This window comes from Lepidochelys kempii, chromosome 4 (assembly GCF_965140265.1).
Source record: "Lepidochelys kempii isolate rLepKem1 chromosome 4, rLepKem1.hap2, whole genome shotgun sequence".
NCBI classification, from domain to species: domain Eukaryota; kingdom Metazoa; phylum Chordata; order Testudines; family Cheloniidae; genus Lepidochelys; species Lepidochelys kempii.
In genome coordinates this window covers 7,320,345-7,343,614 of record NC_133259.1, presented here as the reverse complement: position 1 = coordinate 7,343,614, position 23,270 = coordinate 7,320,345, and the positions used below count along the sequence as shown (strand labels likewise).

The 23,270-nt window shown below is 43.2% G+C and overlaps 1 protein-coding gene across 15 annotated transcripts in view; it reads left to right on the top strand.

Annotated features, from left to right (window-relative positions):
* EPHA5 (EPH receptor A5) overlaps positions 1-23,270 on the top strand; it is a 319,531-nt gene that overhangs the window by 249,256 nt on the left and 47,005 nt on the right. For 8 of the 15 annotated variants that reach the window (XM_073340244.1, XM_073340243.1, XM_073340239.1 and 5 more), the window contains 3 exons: positions 5,924-5,989; positions 20,267-20,334; positions 22,693-22,818. In XM_073340244.1, the coding sequence (XP_073196345.1) occupies positions 5,924-5,989; positions 20,267-20,334; positions 22,693-22,818 (260 nt within the window). Of the gene's footprint in view, positions 1-5,923; positions 5,990-10,732; positions 10,812-20,266; positions 20,335-22,692; positions 22,819-23,270 lie in introns of those variants that run through there. The other 7 variants (XM_073340236.1, XM_073340246.1, XM_073340245.1 and 4 more) reach the window with 2 other exon arrangements.

Here is a 23,270-nt window from a genome sequence, read left to right as displayed (position 1 = left end):
GGCTAACAGTTGGCACACATTTAGCAAGTCCAAACCTGGTCGCATATTCATTCAAAGTTCCTAATAAGAGGGTGGGAGGGAAGGATGTGGCAAACCATGGTTAGGGGTTGTCACCCATCATGAGGTACATCATGCAGAACTCTTCACTGAAATCAGCACGGAAGTTCTGCTTAACAGTTGATGTCACCATATAGTCCTGTGTTAGCTGAGGGGATGCAGTGAATACTGTGATATTCATGCAATAAAGATTTAGGGTAGGACTGTAAAAAATGTTTTGCGTTAGTCTAACTCTGCTCCCACTGAAGTTAGCGGGGATTCCATTCACCTCGGAGGGAGCAGTGTTAGGCCATTGGTTCACACTGTTGAACATCCCACCCTTAATACTTTGTAGAGTTCACAATGTCTCTTCTTGGCTATAGAATGGATAAAGCATAGGGGATGGAAGAGAACATGGCCATTTATCTCTCAGCGCTTCACATACTTCAAATATGTTGTTGGGTGTTCTTTGAGAAGATGGAAGATAAACTCCACTGGATATACACCAGGGGTATAGAATTTGGCCTATTGTCTAGGGGAAAAAATATTTGGGGCTTATTTGGATCGCATAGACTTTAAGGCCTTAGAAGACCATTGTGATCATATATTCTGACCTCCTGCACACTGGAAGCCATAGTACGTCACCCACCCACTCCTGTAATAGACCCATAACCTAGGCATAAGATGACATTTCTTTTTCTGTAAGCACATGTTTCCAAGTGGTCTTTTAAAATACAATGCCTTTCCTATAAAGTTGTTCTCTCTCTCTCTGACTGCATACACGTCATCTGCTCAATCTTTTGTTCTTATCAGTTACTGTAAAAAAACCTTGGTGACATGTCTGAACATGTAAACTGGGTAAGCCCTAGCAGGTAGTGCTAAAAGGATCATATATTCCCATAGTAGGAAAGTTAGAAGGATAGCAATACAACTGAGTATTGAAACAAGACAAGCTGGACATATTTTCCCAACAGCTTGCAATATGTAATGTTGTTCCTTTCATGTTTGAGAGAAGTGTATCATCTCAGTGGGAGCTAGGTTAGCATGTTGGCCTTCTGCTATACAGATATATGAAATAATCACCCCTCATCTTAGGGCTGGCTACAATATTAGAAAAAAGTCTTCCATTAACATTAGATTCTTGCTTCTCCAGTTGTAGGCTTCGGAAGAATAGCTTGTTAAAACTAAGAACAATGCTTTTGATTCTTATGATCAATTCCTTAACTTATAACTCTGAGGGACCTGAACTGTGTACAGCAGACACTCATAGTTGCATCTGAGCTCACCACAAATATTCAAGGTGCAAAACAAACAGGCTTTGTGTTATCTGTCAGTTTGCAGGACTCTAGCTATATTGATTAATAGCTGTAACACTCTGGTTGGTAGACGCAATACATGTGCTCATTAATGAAGTAGGCGGACTCACTGGTGCACCTGACACAGAAGTATTCCTTGAGCAATTTTCTTCATTTGGTGCCTAGACAATGCAATTGTTTGTAATATATTGATATGCTGTATGTTGGTAGCACAGCATTTGCTTTTCTGAAACTTGAGGTTCGTAAGTTTCGCCATCTAATGCACGTAAGAACTGCTGCTCTACTTAGCCAAGATGGCAGGGATGCTTATTGCCTGGGGGAAGCATCTAGCAACATTAATGGTGGTCTCTGTGTGTGTATGTCCTGCTCCCACCAAAAAGATTCACAGGGCTCTCCCTAGTGCATCCATTGTTGCTCCTGGGTTTCCAGACAGCATCACTGGCAAATACTGCCTTTTACCCTCTGCCTCGAGAGAGGAGGCAATGGCCATTCCTCCAAAGTGGGAGCTTTGGATCATCCACACCTGTGTTACCATCAAGTGGGCCTTACCTCAGCTTCCCCACTTAAGAAAACGTCGCTCTGCACTTGTTTTCCTCAATAACTCTCCCACCTTTTGGAGTCCAGCTTATTAATATCACTTGATCGATCGGTCCATCAGCCCTCACAGAGAGAATGCTGATCAGAACACGTCGTTCGTGTTGTTCTAGCCCGTCCTTCAGCCAGACCGTCAGTGGTACCGGACACCTGATCGGCATAGTGCACCATAGCCCAGAACCCCTGAGCGATCTGCCAGCCTCAGCCTCCCACGTAGCTGGGATTACAGGTGGCACTGAGCCTGGTCCTTATTAATATCACATTAAAAAAAAAACACCCCAGGAACTTCAAACTGACTTTCCTAGCTGGCTCACTACCCTGTCCCCACCAGGGCTTTCTGGCAGTAAGCGCCCCCGCACTCCAACCTTGTAGCTGGCTTCTGCTCTCTGCAGATCTGCACTCCCCAAGGCCCCCGCCTGGGAGCAAAGGAGAGTCTCGCTGTATGGTGTACTCACTGTCACCAGGGGGCCGCCATTGTACCCCCATCTCCAAGCATGTGATGCCACATCCAGTCCAAGTCAAGGTTTATTCTTTTATAACAGACAAGCAGAAGGCAGTCTTAACTCAATACCTGGCCCCCAGGCTTCGAGTTCACCCCACACAGGGGTCTCTGGCTCTCCACTCCTGGCAGCTTCCTTGACTCCTTCAGCTCTGCTCCCCTCTTGGAGCCACAGGGTTCCTTCCTTGAGCCCCTGGGCCCCCTTGCTCTAGGGACCCACCACAGGAGTTAGCTCTACTCCAGTGTGGTGTTTACTGACCAGGGCTTAGCCTGTCTTGTTCTTTCTTCCTCAGCTGCCTATTAGCAGCCCTTTATAGGCCCAGGTGTAGCCCCACACTCTTTAATTAGCTGGATTAGGCTCACCTGCTCTAGTCCATAGGCGCTGGGCTCAATCTGTTCACAGAGACCAGCAACCCTGTGACATCCACTCAACCCTTTCCCTCCCAGGCCCTGAGTCTCTTTCTGAATGTTTCTGATGGACCGTGGCTGCCCTTATCTCTCCCAGCAGGCCTGGTTCTTCATTAGATGCTTCCTGTGTGACCCTTGTTTCTAGTCCTTCCATCTGGAGAGGTTGCAGAGCCCTGTTAAAGGGCCAGCTCAGCCTGTGTTGTCAGGCTAGTGTGCTGTAATGTGCTCTGCTAAGACAGCCTCTGAAGTCTGGTGAGAAGATCCAGCTAATGGAGAAGACAGCTGCTCTACTGTCTGGCTTTCAAGTGCCTCACCACCAAGATGATAGGTACTATAGTAAACATCAGCAATCACAAAACCTGCTTTTGCGTTAACTGCCCTAGTGGAAGCATCTGTGCTCTTTGCCATCAAGAAATTTTGATGTCCAGGACCAAGGAGTTAATTCTGTTCTCTCATGAATCAATTTAATTTACATGTAAAACAGATGTGGGTGTTCTGCAAGGTATACGTACCATTCTGAGCTGTTGGAGTCTCCTATTTTTTTTTTTAATGGTGTGCAGCACAGGTCTAGAAAAAAAAACTGGTTTCAGAGTAGCAGCCGTGTTGGTCTGTATTCCCAAAAAGAAAAAGAGGACTTGTGGCACCTTAGAGACTAACCAATTTATTTGAACATAAGCTTTCGTGAGCATCCAATGAAGTGAGCTGTAGCTCACGAAAGCTTATGCTCAAATAAATTGGTTAGTCTCTAAGGTGCCACAAGTACTCCTTTTCTTTTTGAAAAAAATAACTGTTTAACTTGCCTGTAAATTACAGATTTTAGTTCTATAAAACATTGAGGCACAAATTCTACCTTCACTGACACCTGAGCAATGCCACTGAAATGGGGATGGGGGGCAATTTTTTCCAAAGAACTCAGGGTGTTACAAGTATTCAGTGTCTGCAGTTGGGGCGATATTTTCAGAAGAGCTCAGGGCCAGATTTTCATAAAAATTGAGCACCTAGCATGCTTGGTTCTTTTGAGAATCTAGGCAGTTTTTTGATGTCTAAAGGTGTGTCTACACTGCAATGAGACATCCCCTTGTGCCAGCTGGCTCGGGATACGTGCTTGTGCTAAGGGGCTCTTTAATTTTAGTGTAGATGTTCAGGTTCAGGGTGCGGCCCAAGCTCTGGGACCCTCCCATTTTGCAGAGTCTTGTAGCCCAGACTTCAGCACTAGCCCAAACGTCTACATTACAACTAAACAGCCCTTAGCTCGAGCCCCATGAGCCAGAGTGAGCTGTCATGGGCCAGCCACCAGTTTTTAATTGCAGTGTAGACATGCCCTAAGAGGGAACTGAACTGATTTGGAAATCTGATCCTGATTCTGGCTGCTGAACACTTCAGAAAATTCTGGCTATAGTGACACTATTATAGAATGGTAGTTTTCATTCCTTTGTAGAAGGTGGAATAAGTGTGTGTGTGTGTGTGTGAGTGTGAGAGAGACAGAGACAGAGACAGAGTCATTCAGTTATTACAGCCTGGAGTGGGCTACATAGGTCTTATCTAGCCTTGCTTACTCCAAATGTTCAAAAATTGTGAGTCATGACCTAAAAATCATTTAAATATTGGGTTCTTCTTATTAGTTTCTGGTTTTTGAACCCTTAGTGTTTGCATTTTCAAGGTTGTGTCAATAGCCATGACAGCTAGACATTTATTATTTTAATGAAAAGCTGAGAGTCTCACATAATCACCTGACTCCAGGAGCTGGGGATTTAAGAAAAAACACCAAATATTGTGAGCATCATAATAAAATTACAAGAGTTGGCAACACTGTGTGAAACTTGTTTTACTGGTAGAAAATTTATAAGAAGTTCTATTAGATTTTACTTTAAAAATCTGGAGAGGGAATATTTTTTAAAAATGAAGTGCACATTATGATAATTTTGCTAGAAATATTGGGCATAGCTCTGCTAAAGAAAATGGAACTATACTGACTTACCCCAGCGAACCTCGGACCCATTATTTATTTCTCCTGCACTGTATTCTTTTCTGCAATACACAACTTTAATATTATGTGGAGTTTGGCAACAAAGGGCATCTTCTGTGCTAGTGACAGAGTTACATCCTGCTTCTCATAATAGACTGATGCCAGGTGAACCGTTTAGCCTGGAATAATTCCTCACCAATCTTCTTCAAATGAGCTGTGGCTTCACACAGTGTCCTTTGAATACACATTCTGAGCAAATCACTAAGGAGAAGGGATACCCCAGAATATGCACTCATGCAAATAGAGCCCCAATCCTGCAAACACTTCCTGCATGTGCATAACTTTGCTCACATGAATAGTCCCATGGAGGTCAATGGGAGTACATAAAGTTATGCATTTGTGTACGGGCTTGTCAACACGGTATGTAAGTGAGCACCAGCTGGGGTATTAATTCTAGTGGGCATCAGCATGCTGTACACTAACTGGCCCATGTGGACCCTGCTGGCATGCACTAACAGTTCCCTAGTGCACATTATTGGAGTCCTGTTTTCAAACAGTGCTCCAGTACCGCCGTGTGCACCAGGGAAGTTTTAGTGTGTGCCTCCAGGATCTGCACGGACAGCTAGTGCACTGCATGCTGGGACAGACTAGAAGTCTGACCCCCGCTGGGGTGCACAAATGCTCCTTGTACACAGTTCCTAAGTGTCTGCAAAATAAGGACCCAAGCTCATACCTCTTTGAACATTATATTAGCAGATAACTGCACGATCAGACTGAACACGTTGTTGTGTGATAAAATCACGCAAGCACCTGCATCCCAGGCCCCCACTTAACTTTAAGCACATGGGTAGCCCCACTTCCTCCAGTGGCAATATTTACATCAGTCAAATAAAGTCCAGGCTTAAATGCTTCAAAGGATCAGGGCCCGTACAATATCTCAAGGAAACTCTCCCCATTTCATAGCTCCTGCAATGAAAATCTTGAAGCCCACTTGTTCAGGGTCCAAATGCATACCGTGCATATGCAAGTGCTGCAAGTATATTTGCACATTACCAGGGCAGTGGGATTTATGCCTTATCCTGGGCCTTTTTGTTTGCTTTTCAGTTGCTGCGATCATGGCTGTGGGTGGGCTTCTTCCCTGCGTGCTGTTGCGTATCCAAGCCTAATATGGTCAGTGTTCCCACCTGCTTTTGATGTCCTACCTCAATGTTTTCTGTGCTTAGCCTGGCTTTATCTTTCTTTCTTGTATTGGCCTGGATTCGCTTTCTCATCTGTGCTCAGCACTCAGCTTGTCTGTCTCAACAACAGGAAATAGCCTCATCTGAAGCATAATAATACATCTCCAGAAAGAACGGGGTCCCCATGGAGAATCTGACCTATTATTTCATGATGGATTGACCCAGACAGCATATCAAAAATGTCATGTGTCATCCTAAAACCAAAGATCATGTGACTCATGTGCTGGACACTTCCTGCTTATCATCACTAAGGGGTTAGTTTCCAAAAGACAGGGGTAAAGGTTGCAGCGTTTCCTGGCATGTAGCATGCATGACAGTGAAGTGAAGTGTGTGTTGTTTTCCGCGGTGCCATGCCACTACTAGCAATGATCCGTTGTACTGAGGGCTGGTAGTCTGTCCCACAAGCTACCCAGTCCCTTTCCAAGTTGCATAAGCAATGTCCATTCCGATGTGGTCTCTCACACTGCTGACTGATAAAATGAGCGGTGCTTTTACTATGTTTGGATTAGATTTGGATCGTTCGAGAAGCAAAAACTATTTTGTATTTTAGAAAAGGAGGACTTATGGCACCTTAGAAACTAACCAATTTATTTGAGCATAAGCTTTCGTGAGCTACAGCTCACTACATCGGATGCATCTCATGAAAGCTTATGCTCAAATAAATTGGTTAGTCTCTAAGGTGCCACAAGTACTCCTTTTCTTTTTGCGAACACAGACTAACACGGCTGTTACTCTGACACCTTTGTATTTTAGGTTTCTGAATCAGCTGATGGGGGTGCAGGCAGACAGCTCCCAATTGGCTAAGCCTGTACAGCAACTCATAAAATCACACTCAAGAAGTGTCCATCTGAGTTCATAGGATATAAATAACTGAAGCAGAGAGCTAAGACTTCCCGCTTTTGCTCATGCCAGGCCTTGCTGTGAAAACACAATGGAAATGCACATAGCTGTCCCGGGGAGCATCGAGATTCTGCAGAGCTACAGTTTAGTCATTGTGTAGTCTTCTGGGTGAGACATAAGATTTGCCAGAGTGGATCAGACACATGGTCCATCTAGCCCAGTATTCTGTCTCTGACCATGGGCACCCCAGATGCTTCAGATGAAGGTGTAAAAACTCTACAGTAGCATTTATGGGCTAACTTTCCTCCAAGAAAGTTTCCATCTGACCTCAGTTGGCTCATGCCCTGTGACTGGAGGGTTTACAGACCTTCCAAAACTCCTGGATTTTGGTGGGTTCTTTTAATATTTTCCTTAAACACAAATTATTCCAGTTTGTGGCAGTACAAATATTCATATTTGAGAAAAGGATCAGGTCTATTGAGTTTACACGGGTACAAGAAACAGAAAACACCTGTGAAGTGTTTTGTTGCCGATTCTCATGAATTTATTGCCAGTCTATCTATGATGGATGTTTTTTCTTAAAGCCCCAGCTCCTGGAGTCATGTGATTATGTGAGGTTTCAGAGTAGCAGCCGTGTTAGTCTGTATCCTCAAAAAGAAAAGGAGGACTTGTGGCACCTTAGAGACTAACCAGTTTATTTGAGCATAAGCTTTCGTGAGCTACAGCTCACTTCATCGGATGCAGTAAGCTGCAGCTCATGAAAGCTTATGCTCAAATAAATTGGTTAGTCTCTAAGGTGCCACAATTCCTCCTTTTCTTTTTGTGATTATGTGAGACTCTTAGCTTTCCTAGCCCTCTTGGTTGCAGTGCAAAGCTTGAAAACATGAGTCTGACAGGCTCAAAAACCAAAAGGGAAATAAAAAGAACCCCAGTTGTATTATTTTTTAACACATCATAATTTTTGATGAAGCCTTATGATTCTTGAATGCTTGGCAATGAAATACTGGACTCAGCAGCTCAGTCTGAAGTGTTTGGCTGCCACATGTCCTGTGGGTATATTTAGTTATTGTTTGAACTAGTCTGTTTTGCCATGATGATGTCAAAAGAAAGATTCCAATAGGTTGATGGCCCATCTGTACCAGGTACTGCAGAAATGCAGGCATTATTACTTTATGCTTTGAGCCCTGATTTCCTCAATGAGGCGTAAAATGAAGGGTTATCAGTGACTGGAAGCTCTGGACATGCCTATTCAGAAGGGTAGAAGGTGCTCAAGAGCCCAGGAAATCAGAATGATCGTGCCCATTTTATTTACCAAAATATATGGGAGGGAGGAAAAAAAGAAAGAAGGGCACGAGATATAGAGGAGAGACTGGCTGAGATGGAAAGTGCTGTCTCTAAATCATCCCTAAGTTTACTACTGCACTGTAGGGAGAATAATGTAGCAGCAAAGGAGACAATGGGAGAAGTGGCTTCCAGGCACAGATACTATCAACCGTGCTAAAGGAAGGCAGGGCAGCCTCTTTAAAGAGATTGACAAGAGATCACTTCAGAGTCCGCTTCCTGCCAAGGAGGGGAGGGAAACGGTCTCTTGTTTAAATTATTTTTAGTTGTTCTTGCGGAAGGCAAAGAGCCATCCAAAGCAATGAGAGGGAAAGAATAAAAGCTAAAAATACATCTGCTGTATTTTCAAAACTTCCTTTGTAAGACTTCCCAGTCAATCTGAGGTCAAATACAGAATAGTACGGCACAGAGTGGGCCAATTCGGGTGGGAAAATTGCTGAGAAAGCCCATGAGTCTGCAGCTGTTAGCAGCGGAGCACAGCAGAGACACCCTTTCAGGTATGGTTATTGAAGTTTACAAAGTGCACCAGGTTGGTGTAGTGAAAACCTGGAGAAATTTGCCCTATGCTTCAGACAGCCACCACTTTCAGGGAAAGCCGTGTATTTGCTCTGTGAATGAGTTGAGCCACACATCACACTGTGCCATTTCTTAGCCCCACAGTCTAGCCACCCTCAAGAACTGAGAAACAACTAATGTCCTTTTCTGATGCCACTATCCAGGCGGGAGCACTTCTAGAGCAGTATGCAGGGGGGGTTTCAGAGGACATGTAATGGGCCAGATTCTCAGCTGGTGTGAACTACATCACGTGACACCAGCTGGGAATCTAACCCAGTGGAACAAAAATGACTTCTTGTGGGTACTCCTCCCAAGGGATGGGGTGAATGCAAGACGGAAAGGAGGAAGGTGGATGGGAAGATGGAGAGCACCTTTCAGTCGGAGGAGCATGCATTTTAGACAAGGATGAATAATAATAATAATAATAAGAGGGTCCTCTGTGTTTTTAAGGTAATAACTACATCAGGGGCTTCTAAACACCAGGGAGTTTTGCCATTGACCTCAGTGGAGCAAAGATTTTCTCTGGCCTTTCAATCTCTGGGTGTGTTTAGCCCAGCATAAAGTTATTGTCACATAAGCAGGGAAACCCCTCCACTGATCATCTCCATGTACAACCAGAGCTGCCAAGCTGAAGCCAAGTGATTAAAACCAGGCAGAGAAAGCCCCGACTGTTGTGTCAGTGGGTGTGGAATGCATTAGTGCCATGGAACATATACGGCTGGGTTTGTTGCTTAACACCTTATATAAAGATTTTTAATTGAGTGTTACCCCAGTGTACACAATAATTCCTTGGTCCTTAATAAAAACCCACTTATAAAATGACAACTCAACATTGCGTAGGCCCTAATCCTACAAAGACTTATGCATTAAGGTCAATGGGACTACTGACAAGGTGAAATTCTAGCCCCATCCAAGTCAGTGGGAGATGCCATTGACTGCAAGTCAGTGCCTAAAGTTAAGCATGCACGTAAGTCTTTGCAAGATCAAGGCCATATATTGTATGCTCTTTGGGACAGGAACTGTCTTTTTATTATAGGTGCCTAGTACCTTCCACCACAGAGTCCCGATCCCTAACTGTCACCTTTAGGCGTTACCACAGTACAAATATTAACTAACAATAATCTGCTCTACGGAGAAAAATACCCCGGACCCTCGCTAGAACGCAGGATTTGGGATCCATGCACAGTACGGCATTAACACGGGGACCATGTTATAGTGGGGACCGTGTTAAAATGAATTCCAAGTAAAGTAATTAAATTTGGGATTCATGGCCACGACCGGGTTATATGCGAACTTGTGCTATATAGACGTGTGTTCTAGTGAGGGTCCGGTGTCCTTGAAAGATGGTGCAGTCTGTAATAATCTCAACTTTTAAAAGAAAGTGACACTGTGAATGTTCAAGTTGGAGCTAATGTTGCTGTGACAAGGATTCAGTGTCACCCCAGATTCCACTCACAGATCCCCTGCTTGCTGGGGAGAGATGCTTTGGGGGCATTCCTTAGAGGCATAGCACCCACTCTTGTGAACTCCATGGCCTTCTCCCCCTTCTTCTTGCTCCTTTTCCCCATTTCCATGGTGGGTATGGGCAGCTGCATGAACCCCATGGTGTTTTACACTCCCCTGACTCAGTCTTACAAAACCCTGTAGACAGAGGAACTCGGCACAGGGTGGTTAAGGCTCAGAAAAGCATTTAACCTGAGACATGGGAGTAGTCACATCCCTCTTCTGCCAAGTACATAGGCATGGGCTGAAGTGCTTTGCTGAACAGGGATAGCTTTACGTGTGCAAGGACTTTGCTGAACCTGGGCCCACAGCACCCGATCCAGCCCACTGGGAGTCTGTCCATTGACTCCGTTATAGGTTGGATTGTGGCCATTGTGGTAGGACCAAGATGACAACAAAAAAATTCCTTCTCCCACACCCATGCTTTTTTCACTAGGTGCCTCTCTGGGTGGCTGCAGGCCTATGCGGTATCACATAACGAACAACACATGACAAGGTGAAGATGTGCATGGGCAAGGTCAGGGGCCAAGTGTCCCCTTCATCCAAGAAGGACAGGTATTATTCACCTGACATCTCATAAGAACGGCCTTACTGGTCAGACCAAAGGTCCATCTAGCCCAGTATCCTGTCTTCCAACAGTGGCCAATGCCAGGTGCCCCAGAGAGAATGAACAGAATAAGTAATCATCAAGTGATCCATCCCCTGTTGCCCATTCCCAGCTTCTGGCAAACAGAGGCTAGGGACACCATCCCTGTCCATTCTGGCTAATAGCCATTGATGGACCTAACCTCCAGGAACTTATCTAGTTCTTTTTTTATCCCTGTTATAGACGTGGCCGTCACAACATCCTCTGGCAAGGAGTTCCACAGGTTCACTGTGTGTTGTGTGAAAAAATACTTCTTTTTGTTGGTTTTGAACCTGCTGCCTATTAATTTCATTTGGTAACCCCTAGTTCTTGTGTTATGAGAAGAAGTAAATAACACTTCCTTATTTACTTTCTCCCCACCAATCATGATTTTTTAGACCTCACTCATATCCTCACATAGTTATTTTTTTTCCAAGCTGAAAAGTCCCAGTCTTATTAATTTTCCCTCATATGGCAGCCGTTCCATAATTCTAATAATTTGTATTGCCCTTTTCTGAACCTTTTCCAACTCCAATATATCTTTTTTGAGATGGGGTGACCTCATCTGCATGCAGTATTCAAGATGTGGGTGTACCATGAATTTATATTATGATATTTTCTGTCTTATTATCTATCCCTTTCTTAATGATTCCCAACATTCTGTTTTTTGACTGCCGCTGCACATTGTGTGAATGTTTTCAGAGAACTATCCTCAATGACTCCAAGATCTCTTTCTTGAGTGGTAACAGCTAATTTAGACCCAATCATTTGATATGTATAGTTGGAATTATGTTTTCCAACATGCATTACTTTGCATTTATCAACATTGAATTTCATCTGCCATTTTGTTGCCCAGTCACCTAGTTTTGAGAGATCCTTTTGTAGCTCTTCGCAGTCTGTCTGGGACTTAACTATCTTGAGTAGTTTTGTATCATCTGCAAATTTTGCCACCTCACTGTTTACCCCTTTTCCAGATTGTTTATGAATATGTTAACTAGGACTGGTCCCAGTACAGACCCGTGGGGGACACCACTATTTACCTCTCTTCATTCTGAAAATCGACCATTTATTCCTACCCTTTGTTTCCTATCTTTTAACCAGTTACCAATCCATGAGAGGACCTTCCCTCTTATCCCATGACAGCTTACTTTGCTTAAAAGCCTTTGGTGAGGGACCTTGTCAAAGGCTTTCTGAAAATCTAAGTACACTATATCCACTGGATCCCCCTTGTCCACATGCTTGTTGACCCCCTCAAAGAATTCTAGTAGACTAGTGAGGCATGTTTTCCCTTTACAAAAACTATGTTGACTCTTCCCCAACAAATTATGTTAATCTATGTGTCAGACAATTTTGTTCTTTACTATAGTTTCAACCAATTTGCCTAATACTGAAGTCAGACTTACTGGCCTGTAATTTCCAGGATCACCTCTGGAACTCTTTTTAAAAATTGGCAACACATTAGCTATCCTCCAGTCATTTGGTACAAAGCCGATTTAAATGATAAGTTACAAACTACAGTTAGTAGTCCTGCAATTTCACATTTGAATTCCTTGAGAACTTTTGTGTGAATACCATCTGGTCCTGGTGACTTATTACTGTTTAGTTTATCAATTTGTTCCAAAAGTGCCTCTAAAGACACCTCAATCTGGGACAGTTTCTCAGATCTGTCACCTAAAAAGAATGGCTCAGGTTTGGGAATCTCCCTCACATCCTCAACCGTGAAGACCGATGCTAGAATTCATTTATTTTCTCCACAATGGCCTTATCATCCTTGAGTGCTCCTTGAGCATCTTGATTGTCCAGTGGCCCCACTGGTTGTTTAGCAGGCTTCCTGCTTCAGATGTACTTAAAATTTTTTTGCTATTACTTTTTGACTCATTGGCTAGCTGTTCTTCAAATTCTTTTTTGGCCTGCTGAATTATATTTTTACATTTCATTTGCCAGAGTTCATGCTCCCTTCTATTTTCCTCACTAGGATTTAATTTCCACTTTTTAAAGGATGTCTTTTTACTTCTTCTACCTTGTTGTTTAGCCACATGGCACTTTTTTGGTTCTCTTACTATGTTTTTTAATTTGGGGTATACATTTAAGCTGAACCTATATTATAGTGTCTTTAAATAGTTTCCATGCAGCTTGCAGGGATTTCACTTTTGGCGCTGTACCTTTTAATTTCTGTTTAACCAACCGCCTCATTTCTGTGTAGTTCCCCTTTCTGAAATTAAATGCTACAGTGTTGGGTTGCTGTGGTGTTTCCCCTACCACAGGGATGTTATATTTAATTATATTATGGTCACTATTACCAAGCGGTCCAGCTATATTCACCTCTTGGACCAGATCCTGTTCTCCACTGAGGACTAAATCAAGAATTGTCTCTCCTCTTGTGGGTTCCAGGACTAGCTGCTCCAAGGAGCAGTCATTTAAGGTGTCAAGAAACTTTATCTCTGCATCCCGTCCTGAGGTGACATGTATCCCGTCAATATGGGGATAGTTGAAATCCCCCATTATTACTGAGGTTTTTTTTTATTTTAATAGCCCCTTTAATCTTCCTGAGTATTTCACAGTCACTTTCACCATCCTGGTCACGTGGTAGGTAGTATATCCCTACCACTATAGTCTTATTCTATGGAATTACTATCCATAGAGATTCTATGGTACAGTTTGGTTCATTTAAGATGTTTATTTCATTTGATCTATGCTTTCTTTCACATATAGTGGCTCTCCCCCACCAGTATGACCTGTTCTGTCATTCCAATATATTTGGTACCCTGGTATTACTATGTCCCATTGATTATCCTCATTCCACCAGGTTTTTGTGATGTCTGTTATATCAATATCCTCATTTAATACAAGGCACTCTAGATCACCCATCTTATTATTTAGACTTCTGTCATTGGTATATGAGCACTTAAAAACCTTGTCACTTTTTAGCTGTCTGCCATTACATGAGGTAATTGAATGGGACTTTTTTTTCATTTGACTGTTTCTCATCAGATCCTACCTGTATCTTATCATCTTCCATCCTCTCCTCCTTACTAGGACATAAAGAATTTTCATTAATAGAGCCTCCCCTAAGGGATGTCTCTGTCCGAACCACTTGCTCCTCTGCACCTATCGGTTTTCCCCCAGCCCTTAGCTTTAAAAACTGCTCTACGACCTTTTTAATGTTAAGTGCCAGCAATCTGGTTCCATTTTGGTTTAGGTGGAACCCATCCTTCCTGTATAGGCTCCCAAAAGTTTCCCCAGTTCCTAATAAATCTAAACCCCCTCCTCCCTACACCATCGTCTCATCCACGCATTGAGACCCCGCAGTGCTGCCTGTCTAACTGATCCTGCCTGTGGAACTGGAAGCTTTTAGAGAGTGCAACCGTGGAGGTCCTGGACTTCAATTTCTTGCCTAAATTTGTCCTCCAGGACCTCTCTCCTATCCTTCCCTATATTATTGGTACCTACATGTACCACGACCACCGCCTCCTCCCCAGCACTACACATAAGTCTATCTAGATATCTTGAGAGATCTGCAACCTTCACACCAGGCAGGCAAGTCACCATGCAGTTCTCCTGGTCATCGCAAACCCAGTTATCTATGTTTCTAATCATCAAATCCCTCATAACTGTTACCTGTCTTTTCCTAATAACTGGAGTTCCCTCTCCCGGAAAGGTATCCTCAGTACGAGAGAATATCATGACATCATCTGGAAGGAGGGTCCCAACTGTGGAATAATTTCCCTCTGCTCCAGTTGGATGTTCTTTTTCCTGAGACTTTCATCCTCCTCAACAGCATAGAGTCTGTCAGACTAGGGGTGGGACCTTTCTAGTGTGTCCCAAAAAGTCTCATCTATGTACCTCTCTGTCTCCCTCAGCTCCTCCAAAGCCTGTACACGGTCTCTGAGGGCCAGGAGCTCCTTGCACCAAATGCACACATATGCCACCTGCCCATGCATGCTGCATTGAGTACAATAAACTGGATACCCCCCCCGTTGGTGCGTTATCTGTTTACTCCTGCAGCTTGTTCCTTTGTTTTGTTTTTATCAGGGGGTGTTTGGCTTTAAGTTTAAAGAATGTTAAGTGTATCTAGTGCCCCCCCCCCCCGACTCCTGCCTCTAAACTCTCTTGCGAAACACCCCTGTTACCCGCTTCTGTTTGCTAGTTCCTCTGGTCACTTAGGAGCGGGCTTTTTAAAGCTCTGGTCTTCCTGAGTAGCCCTAGGCCTTGCCTAGCAGGCTGCTAGGCTCAGCACACAGAGAGTCAGCACACGGTCCCACAACGAACAGACCACACAGTATATTTCAGTCAAGGAGCAAGTATACCATAAACACAGACACTACAGACAACAAACAGGTTATCCCAATGAGAGAGATAATCTCTCTGTCTTTGCTCTTGTGAAGTGACTTACATTATGCTAGGTAACATTCAGTGGTTCAGTCCCACCTTTTCCCAATCATATTCTTCATCTTTCTTCCATTCCACTTTATGTTATAAACCCGTATAAGGATCATTTTACAACCTCACTTTTATAATCTGCCCAATAAATATTTTATGAGCTGCTTGCCAGTGTGGAAGTAGGTTTTATATCAGACACGATGCCATAAGAATATTTAAAATCTAAATGTCTTTTTTTCCCCTCTTATACTTTTATTAAAAAACACTGCAAGCTATGATTGAGGTCTTACTCTTCCGTGTGATGGGACCTACCGACATAATATTGCAGGGGGGACGTTGCTTTCAAGATACTGATACAGATACAGATCCTCAGCAGATGTAAATCAGTGGAGATCCAGGAGCTTTACAGATTTACTGAGTGTCTTGTCCAATTTCTTCAGATCAGTGGGAGAGGAAGGGGGTAACAATGTCTTTATATCTTCACGATATGTGATATAGAAAAGATGTACACAATCTATATTATCTACAGCCGCCATCAAATTACACTGATGAAAGTCCATCAGGTATCTTTGCTTTGCATCTTTTACAATCAATATTAAACATAAATGCACATGTGAAAATCAAATTATACAACAACCATTCCCGTCAGCCCCTCCCCCCTGCCATGTCTTTTAAAAACAGAATATTTGGATACTTTTACTTGTCAATAACAACACATATGTGGGAGAAGATCAATATTGAAAGGCATGTCATGACTGATTATCCTGAAATCACATATTTTTGGATGGAATAGATCAAATATAATTTCAATACAAAGGTGGGGAGAAATAAAGAAAGAACACTATGCCTCTTTCTTGTAAAAAAAAAAAACTGTTAAAATTCCAGACGAGAAGAAGTACAATTTAAGCCAAGAATGGGGGTTTTATTGCTTATTTATCGGACTGGTTAAGACTGCGTATTGGTGACAGATACAGAAGATAACATGTAATGGACAGGTTTTCTATAATGGGTTGTTAGCAATGCTGAATCATTACTTGAGACCCGGTCATACACCAGCTTCAGTTTTACTTGGTGCCTTTTGTTGAGGCTTGTTTTAATGGTGCTTTCAGGGGTTCCAGAGCCTGTTTTATATGTTCACGTGACATGCTGCTGCATATGTTATAGAACGCCAGAGATGGCCACAACCGAAAATAACTCTCTGAATATCACCCTAGCTAAGTGAAACATTAGCCACTTTGCACCAATGTATTCTTAGATCACTCTGTGTGAGGGATTAAAGGTTTTATTTCCAATTTTATAGTAGGCATCTCCATACAATTACATTTTCAGGAGCCCCGTTTAATGAGAAAGGTAGCATTAGGAAAGAGTACTTACAGATGAAGGATTCAGATGAGAGATTTGAGTCTGACAGAGAAAGGAGCATGTTTGCTTTTTAAAGGTAAACAGGAGAAGGGTTTACACATGCTTTTCCTGAAAACAAAGCTAGTTGGAAAACAGCCCTTTTTTTGAATGGATAATTGGGATTTTGATTAACTAAAAATTTCATGAAAATTGCCTGCCTTCCTTGAAATTTTTTTATCCAAAAACTGAAATGCACAGAACTGAAAAGATTGTATTAGAAAATAAAAAATACTTCATTTTGGGGCAATTTTCAGGTGAAAATATTAAACTTTTTGCAATACCAATATTTCATTTTTTGGTAGTTTCCAACTGAAAATATTTTGGTTTGCCAACACGCAACCAAAACTCAGTTTGGGGGTGTTTCAAGTTTTGACAAGGAATTTAAATTTTCTGTGGGGAAAATATGCAACATTTTCCAACCAGCTCTGTTTTGGATCTGGTGAACCCAAAACTCCCACTGAAGTATGGCGTTCACCCACTGGGTGGAGTTTGGGGCATGCAAGAAATGCAGGATTTGATTAACTTTCTTATGAAATGGAAGGCTTGTCTACACTAGAAAATTGAACAATTGCTGGTTGAATAGGTGGACAGCCACCACTGTAAGCCCAAAAGCAAGATTTGCCTTGCGGTTTTGAGCTAAGGACCATTTCAGTTTTGCCTCACGTCCACACTACTCCTGTACTACACTGCTAATGCCTCACATCTCGTGGCACAGTAGCCCTAAGCAGATGATTCTAGGAAATTTCAAAGGGCCTTTTAGGATACTTTGGGGAGCGCAAGGGAACTGCTGGAGACTAAGTCAAACTCCCATAATTCCCTAGCAGAAGCTCAACTAAGCCAGCTAGCCAGAGAATACCAGATGGTGCCCTGTGGCTTATGATTGGATGTTAAAATAAACAACTGACAATATGTGGATCTTTAGGAAAATACAAATTGTTAATTTTGATTCGCCTATAAAAGAGGACAAATAAGTTCAGGATGAGTGTATATTTTAATGAGGCTGGTGCAGCATGCCCAGTGTTTTCCAAAACGATGTCAGCATATTGTTTACCAGTAGATAGACTGCAGACTTGGGTTTAGGCCTCTTCCTACTGCATACAGCCTAAGGCAGGTTATAAAGATCCACCAATCATCAGGAAAGTGCCTCGGCCCATATCCGTTATCAGCAGACCCAGGAGGGAATGGCAGAGGCTTCTGGCCTTATCAGAGAGACTAGTCACTTCTGCCCTGGACATACGTAGCCATGGACTGGACTCCACTGGACTCCATGTCACAGTGACTTCCACCTGGCTACCAAATTACCCTCTGATTTCAGTGCTAGCTGCTCTCTGCTGGTCACAGTTCCCTGACCATTGCCATGGTGGTGCTCTGCTCTGTGGGCTTCGTTGCTTACTGGAGACTCCACCTGTCACCTGCCAGCCCCACCACCCTCAGCTCACTCCAACCATAGTCTCTCAACATGCCTTTCCTCCAACCCTCTCTATCATTTTCTCTTCTCTGCCTCCCTTTTGTTTCCATGAGCTCCACGGCCTCCTTCCTTCCTTCCCCTGCCTCCCAACCTCCCGGGGGTAACGTGCTTTCCCACTAGCCTCCTTACAATGCTCTTAGGCCCTGATGTGGCCTTTGGATCTGTGGGTTGGACCCTTGCAACCACGTAGATTGACTTTCGTGAGACACCATATGGAGAGCACAGCTGCTGTTTTGCTCGGAGTGCTGGTTTCTTGGCTTGTTCATCTCGCTGTGGGTCTCACTAGACTGACTGCTGCCACCATGTTTCATGTGTCATGTGCTGGAGGATATCAGGACTCCATGTTTCTAAAGCTAAACTGTCTGTTTATTAAGAACCATTTACAGAGGTTGCCGGGGCTCAGAACATGGACGGTCTGACCTAGAGGTCAGAGCCTAAAGTAGAGTCAGGGTCATGGTCAGGAGTCATGCCATAGGCCACAGCTAGAGGAAGAGGCAGGAGCCATGCCTGCGGGTTAAACTTGAGCCAGAAGTCACACCAAGGGTCAACGCCAGAGTCAGCAACTGGAGAGCAAGGAAACAGGAGTGAGAACCAGGCAACCAGGCAGGAACTTGGTCTCAGCAGGCTGGTCGTCATCAGCAGACCAAGCTAGCAACTAGTTGCTCAGACAAGGGGTGGGAAAGGAACAGGAAGCTTTATAGCTGGTGATGTCCAATCAGCAATCCACTGCTAGTCACCTGACCCTGCTGAGTCAGAGGGTGGAGCCTCTGGAAGTTGGGGTGCTAGCTACGGTTCCCTCATCAAACCTTGCAGTACGGTGGTACAGAGGGTAAGGCTTTTCTTGGCTCCTACATGGGTTTGAGACCCAGGGTGCCTGCCAGAGGTGCTACAACTGCATGCTGGCCATGTACAGGTAGCCTGCCTTCCTCCTGCAGCCTGTACGCCACCTTACAGGCAGATTTTTATAGGGAGGATCCCACCCACATGGATAAGATCCTTGGTTCATAGGTGATGAGTTTGAAAAACTCTGGTACCAGCTAGATATTGTATGTTCAGAATACATATTTGCCCTGATCCTGTCATCCACCACGCGCCCTTGTGCCCATGTCGCGCTCCATTGATTCCATCTCCGTAACGGCAGCAGCTGAGGTATCCACGTAATCCCAGAGCGCCAGCAAGAGGGAGGGGGAGCCGCACAAGCAAGTGGTGGTCATGCCGAGGCAGAAGCAGCCAAACACTAATCTCAGGATTCGTGCGGGTCAGGTGACTAACACGCCAAGAAGGGAATGCGTGTGCGATGGTGCCCGTGCATAAAGGCTGGAGCTGCCCAGAAAACACACTTAAGTTCTGGGACTGCATGAACAATCTGTGAAGGTGGCAAGGGTCCGCTGGACAAGTCCCATTCACTTTGTGCTCCCTCCTTTTGGCCTATCTGTAAGATGGAGATAACGGCAGCTGGTCTCCCTTATAAAGAGTCTAAGATCTAAAAGTGCTGTATAAATGCTAACCATGATTGTTGTGTTTTATCACATTCCTGCCAATTGTCTTTCCTGTTCCTCCTTATCCCTTTCTTTTTAATAATAGCAAAAATTAACAATATTTTCAACTGGGATTTTTAAAAAAAACCAAAGGATTTAGGGGCACACTTCCAATTGAAAGTCAGTGGGCCTTGTAGATGGAGGCACTGTGGCCTAGTGGCTAGTGCACAGTGTTGGGACTCAGGAGAATAACATTCTATTCCTGCTCTGCCACTGGCCTGCTGGGTGACCCTGGGCAAATCATTACACTACTCCGTGCCTCAGTTTCCCCATCTGTGAAATGGGGATAGTGATACTGCTCTCCTTTGTAAAGCATTTTGAGATCTACTGCTGCTAAGCGCAAGGGAGTGTCCCTCTGACAAATTCAAAAAACCTCCTTCTCAATAAATAAAAGACAAAGGGGAATATTTTGATGACATAACACTGGCATACCATTTCTGCAGATAGACTTAGGTATGTTGGCTCCCTGTGAATCTGTTCTGGGTTCTTGTGCTTCATGTGAGTGACTTAATGAAATGGTTTCGGATATCTGATTGATCGAAGCTTATTCTGTTCCAGGCGATGTGGATACAGCAAAGCTAAACAAGATCCAGAAGAAGAAAAGATGCACTTTCATAATGGCCATAGTAAGGGAAGATTTAAAATACATATATGCATTTGTGACTCAGCTCCTATTTCTGGCTTTGCATGGTACTAAGAATAATGAATAACAATTGAGATTTCTTCAGCAAATGGTCAGTTGGTATCCAGTAGAATCAGTTGATTCTGTTATGCAATAAGGCCCCGATCCTGCAAAGACTTAAGAACATGGCTAACTTTATGCATAAAATAGTCCCGATTGACTTCAATGGGAGTACTCGTGTGTGTAAAGTTAAGCATATGCATAAATCTTTGCAGGATTGAGGCCCAAATGAGTGGTTTAATTATAACTTCCCTTTTTAGTCAGTAATATTTCAACAATTTTATTGCTTTCCTCAGTCCTCTACTACATGACACACACAATTTTTAATCTTGCTTGGTTAATCCATTGACGCCAGGCACTTTTGTAGTTTGGAGGAATGAGCACAAGGTTTGGAACCTGAAGGTTTTTCTCTTTGCCAACCATGTGGACATAGCCCACCCCAGCTCTCTGGCCCAGTTTCCCAGCTGTATAATACTTCTCCTTCTGCACTAGGGTGTTGTGAGAATTAATTAGTTAACAATTGTAAGTAGACTTGAACATGTGAAGTACTACTGTAGCCCTTCTATAAATCTAGGGTCAGACTTTACAAAACTTTCGTGAAGTGCTGTGGGATCTATAGATGAAAAGAGGGAGGTGTTACTTATTTAAAGCATTTTTACCTTTTCTGCACTAGAGTATATTCAAATCTCTATCACTGCTATTTAACACAGGCAGCAGGAAGCCAATCAATTCAAGGACTGCACTGTGAACCTCTTACTCAAACTGATGAGTAGTTACTCTGCCAGTAGCTTCAATGCTTCTCAAATAATAATAACAACAATTCTTGTGAAAGTACCTTCCCACTCCTCAGTCCATGGAAAAAGCCTATTATTGATTTTCTTTATTATTATTATTACATAGGAGTGCAACCCTGAAGGTGTGTTATATTGCAAACATGTGATCTGGGCAGTTTCTAATTCATGATAACACTATTTGAACTAATGTAGTTGATTAGGTGATAGGCGTAAATCATTGCAGCTCCACAAGCTGAGGGTGATGGTTTCTTTGGGCCAGATTTTCAAACGGACTCAGAAACTCCTGTTGTTCTCAATTAGAGAGGAGATTTTCAAAGATTAGGAGCACAAATCAGTCAGGGGAAGAAGTCTCCCCCCATGTGTCTAAATGGGAACTGAGCTCTTTTGAAAATCTGATCCTTCATATTTCTTCCCTTCTGGCCTTTTACATTCAGTCCAACTTTCGCCTGGCTGGGTTGTCCACCTAGGCTGTCTTCTCACTATGGTCCTTATTCCATAGCATTGAGCACCTCACAGAGTTTTAATGTCATAACATACCTGTGAGGTGGGGCAGTATTTTCAAGCTTTATACATGGGGATCTGAGAATAAGATCCAGTTTTGTAAAGGTAATTAAGCATTGCTGTGCTCAACATTGCAATGCCTAATGGATTTAGAAACCTACATCTCATTTTTCAAAAGTGATTTAAGCACTTAGGAGTCTAAATGCCATAGACTGTCAGTGGGATGTTGGCTCCTGAAGGTCTAAACACCTTTTGAAAATGAGAGTTAGGCTCCTAAATCAGTTAGATTTTGCAACACGGAGCGCAGCAGAGCCTAAATACCTTCAAAAATCTGTTACATGCAGTGTTGCTGTAGCCGTGTTGGTCCCAGGATATTAGCAAGACAAGGAGGGTGAGATAATATCTTTTATTGGACCAACTTCTGTTGGTGAGAGAGACAAGCTTTCGAGCTCACACAGAGCTCTCCTTCAGGGGTGAGAGAAGACCCGAAGAGCTCTGTGTAACCTTGAAAGCTTGTCTCTCTCACCAACAGAAGCTGGTCCAATAAAAGACATTACCTCACCCACCTTGTCTCTTTAAAAATCTGTCCCTAAATGATTGGCCCGAGTCACACAGGGGATCTGTGGCGGTGCAGGGGATTGAGCCCAGATCTACTAACTCAATTCTAACACTCTAGCCACTGCTCCAGCCAGCACTTATATAGCTTATAAGTCTGTATATCATTTTAGCTGAACAACACCCCACGGTTTTGAATGTAATAAGGAAAGTTATGTGTATACCATATTCTTCTTAAATAATGCAATGTAACATTTTTCCGGTAGTGCTTACCTGCCTTGCATTTCAAGATACAAAGTATTAAAAAAGTGTTCAGGTATTCATTTTTGCATGAAAATCGGTTTTCTTCGACAGTGTTCTCCAGTGTGAGTAAAGTCAGCACAAAAGACAAACGTAGTGTTATCCTCAACCATCTCTACTTGTGCCATTTACATTTTAATTTATGTTTACAGTTAAATTGCCAGGAGTAAGGACTTATATTGACCCACATACCTATGAAGACCCCAATCAAGCCGTCCATGAATTTGCCAAGGAAATTGAAGCTTCCTGCATAACAATTGAAAGAGTTATCGGAGCTGGTATGGAGCTATGTTTAATGACCATCTTCTAACTGCCATTAACATCCTGGAGGAGCTTATAGCATTGCTGTTCAAAATCACAGAACAGGCCGGTCAAATATTTGTATTGTGTATGCCCATTGTGAGTGGTTACCTTAGTATACGGTATGTGTGAGACCACTACTGGAATACCATGTCCAGTTCTGGGGTCCATGCTTTAAAAAGGTTGTTGAAAAATGGGAATGGGTTCAGAGAAGAACTCTGAGAATGAATTGTGGTGTAAGAAACACACCTTCCAATGTTGTCTGCTGCATTGCTATAGGCATATTGATCCCAGGATATGAGAGAGACAAGACAGGTAAGGTGGTTTTGGGTTTTTTTCCTATCATTTTTTATGTGAGTTCATCTGAGAGCATAGTGATAGAAAAGACAAAAATGCCCGATCACCCGTGGGCAAACACTTTTCACAAAGC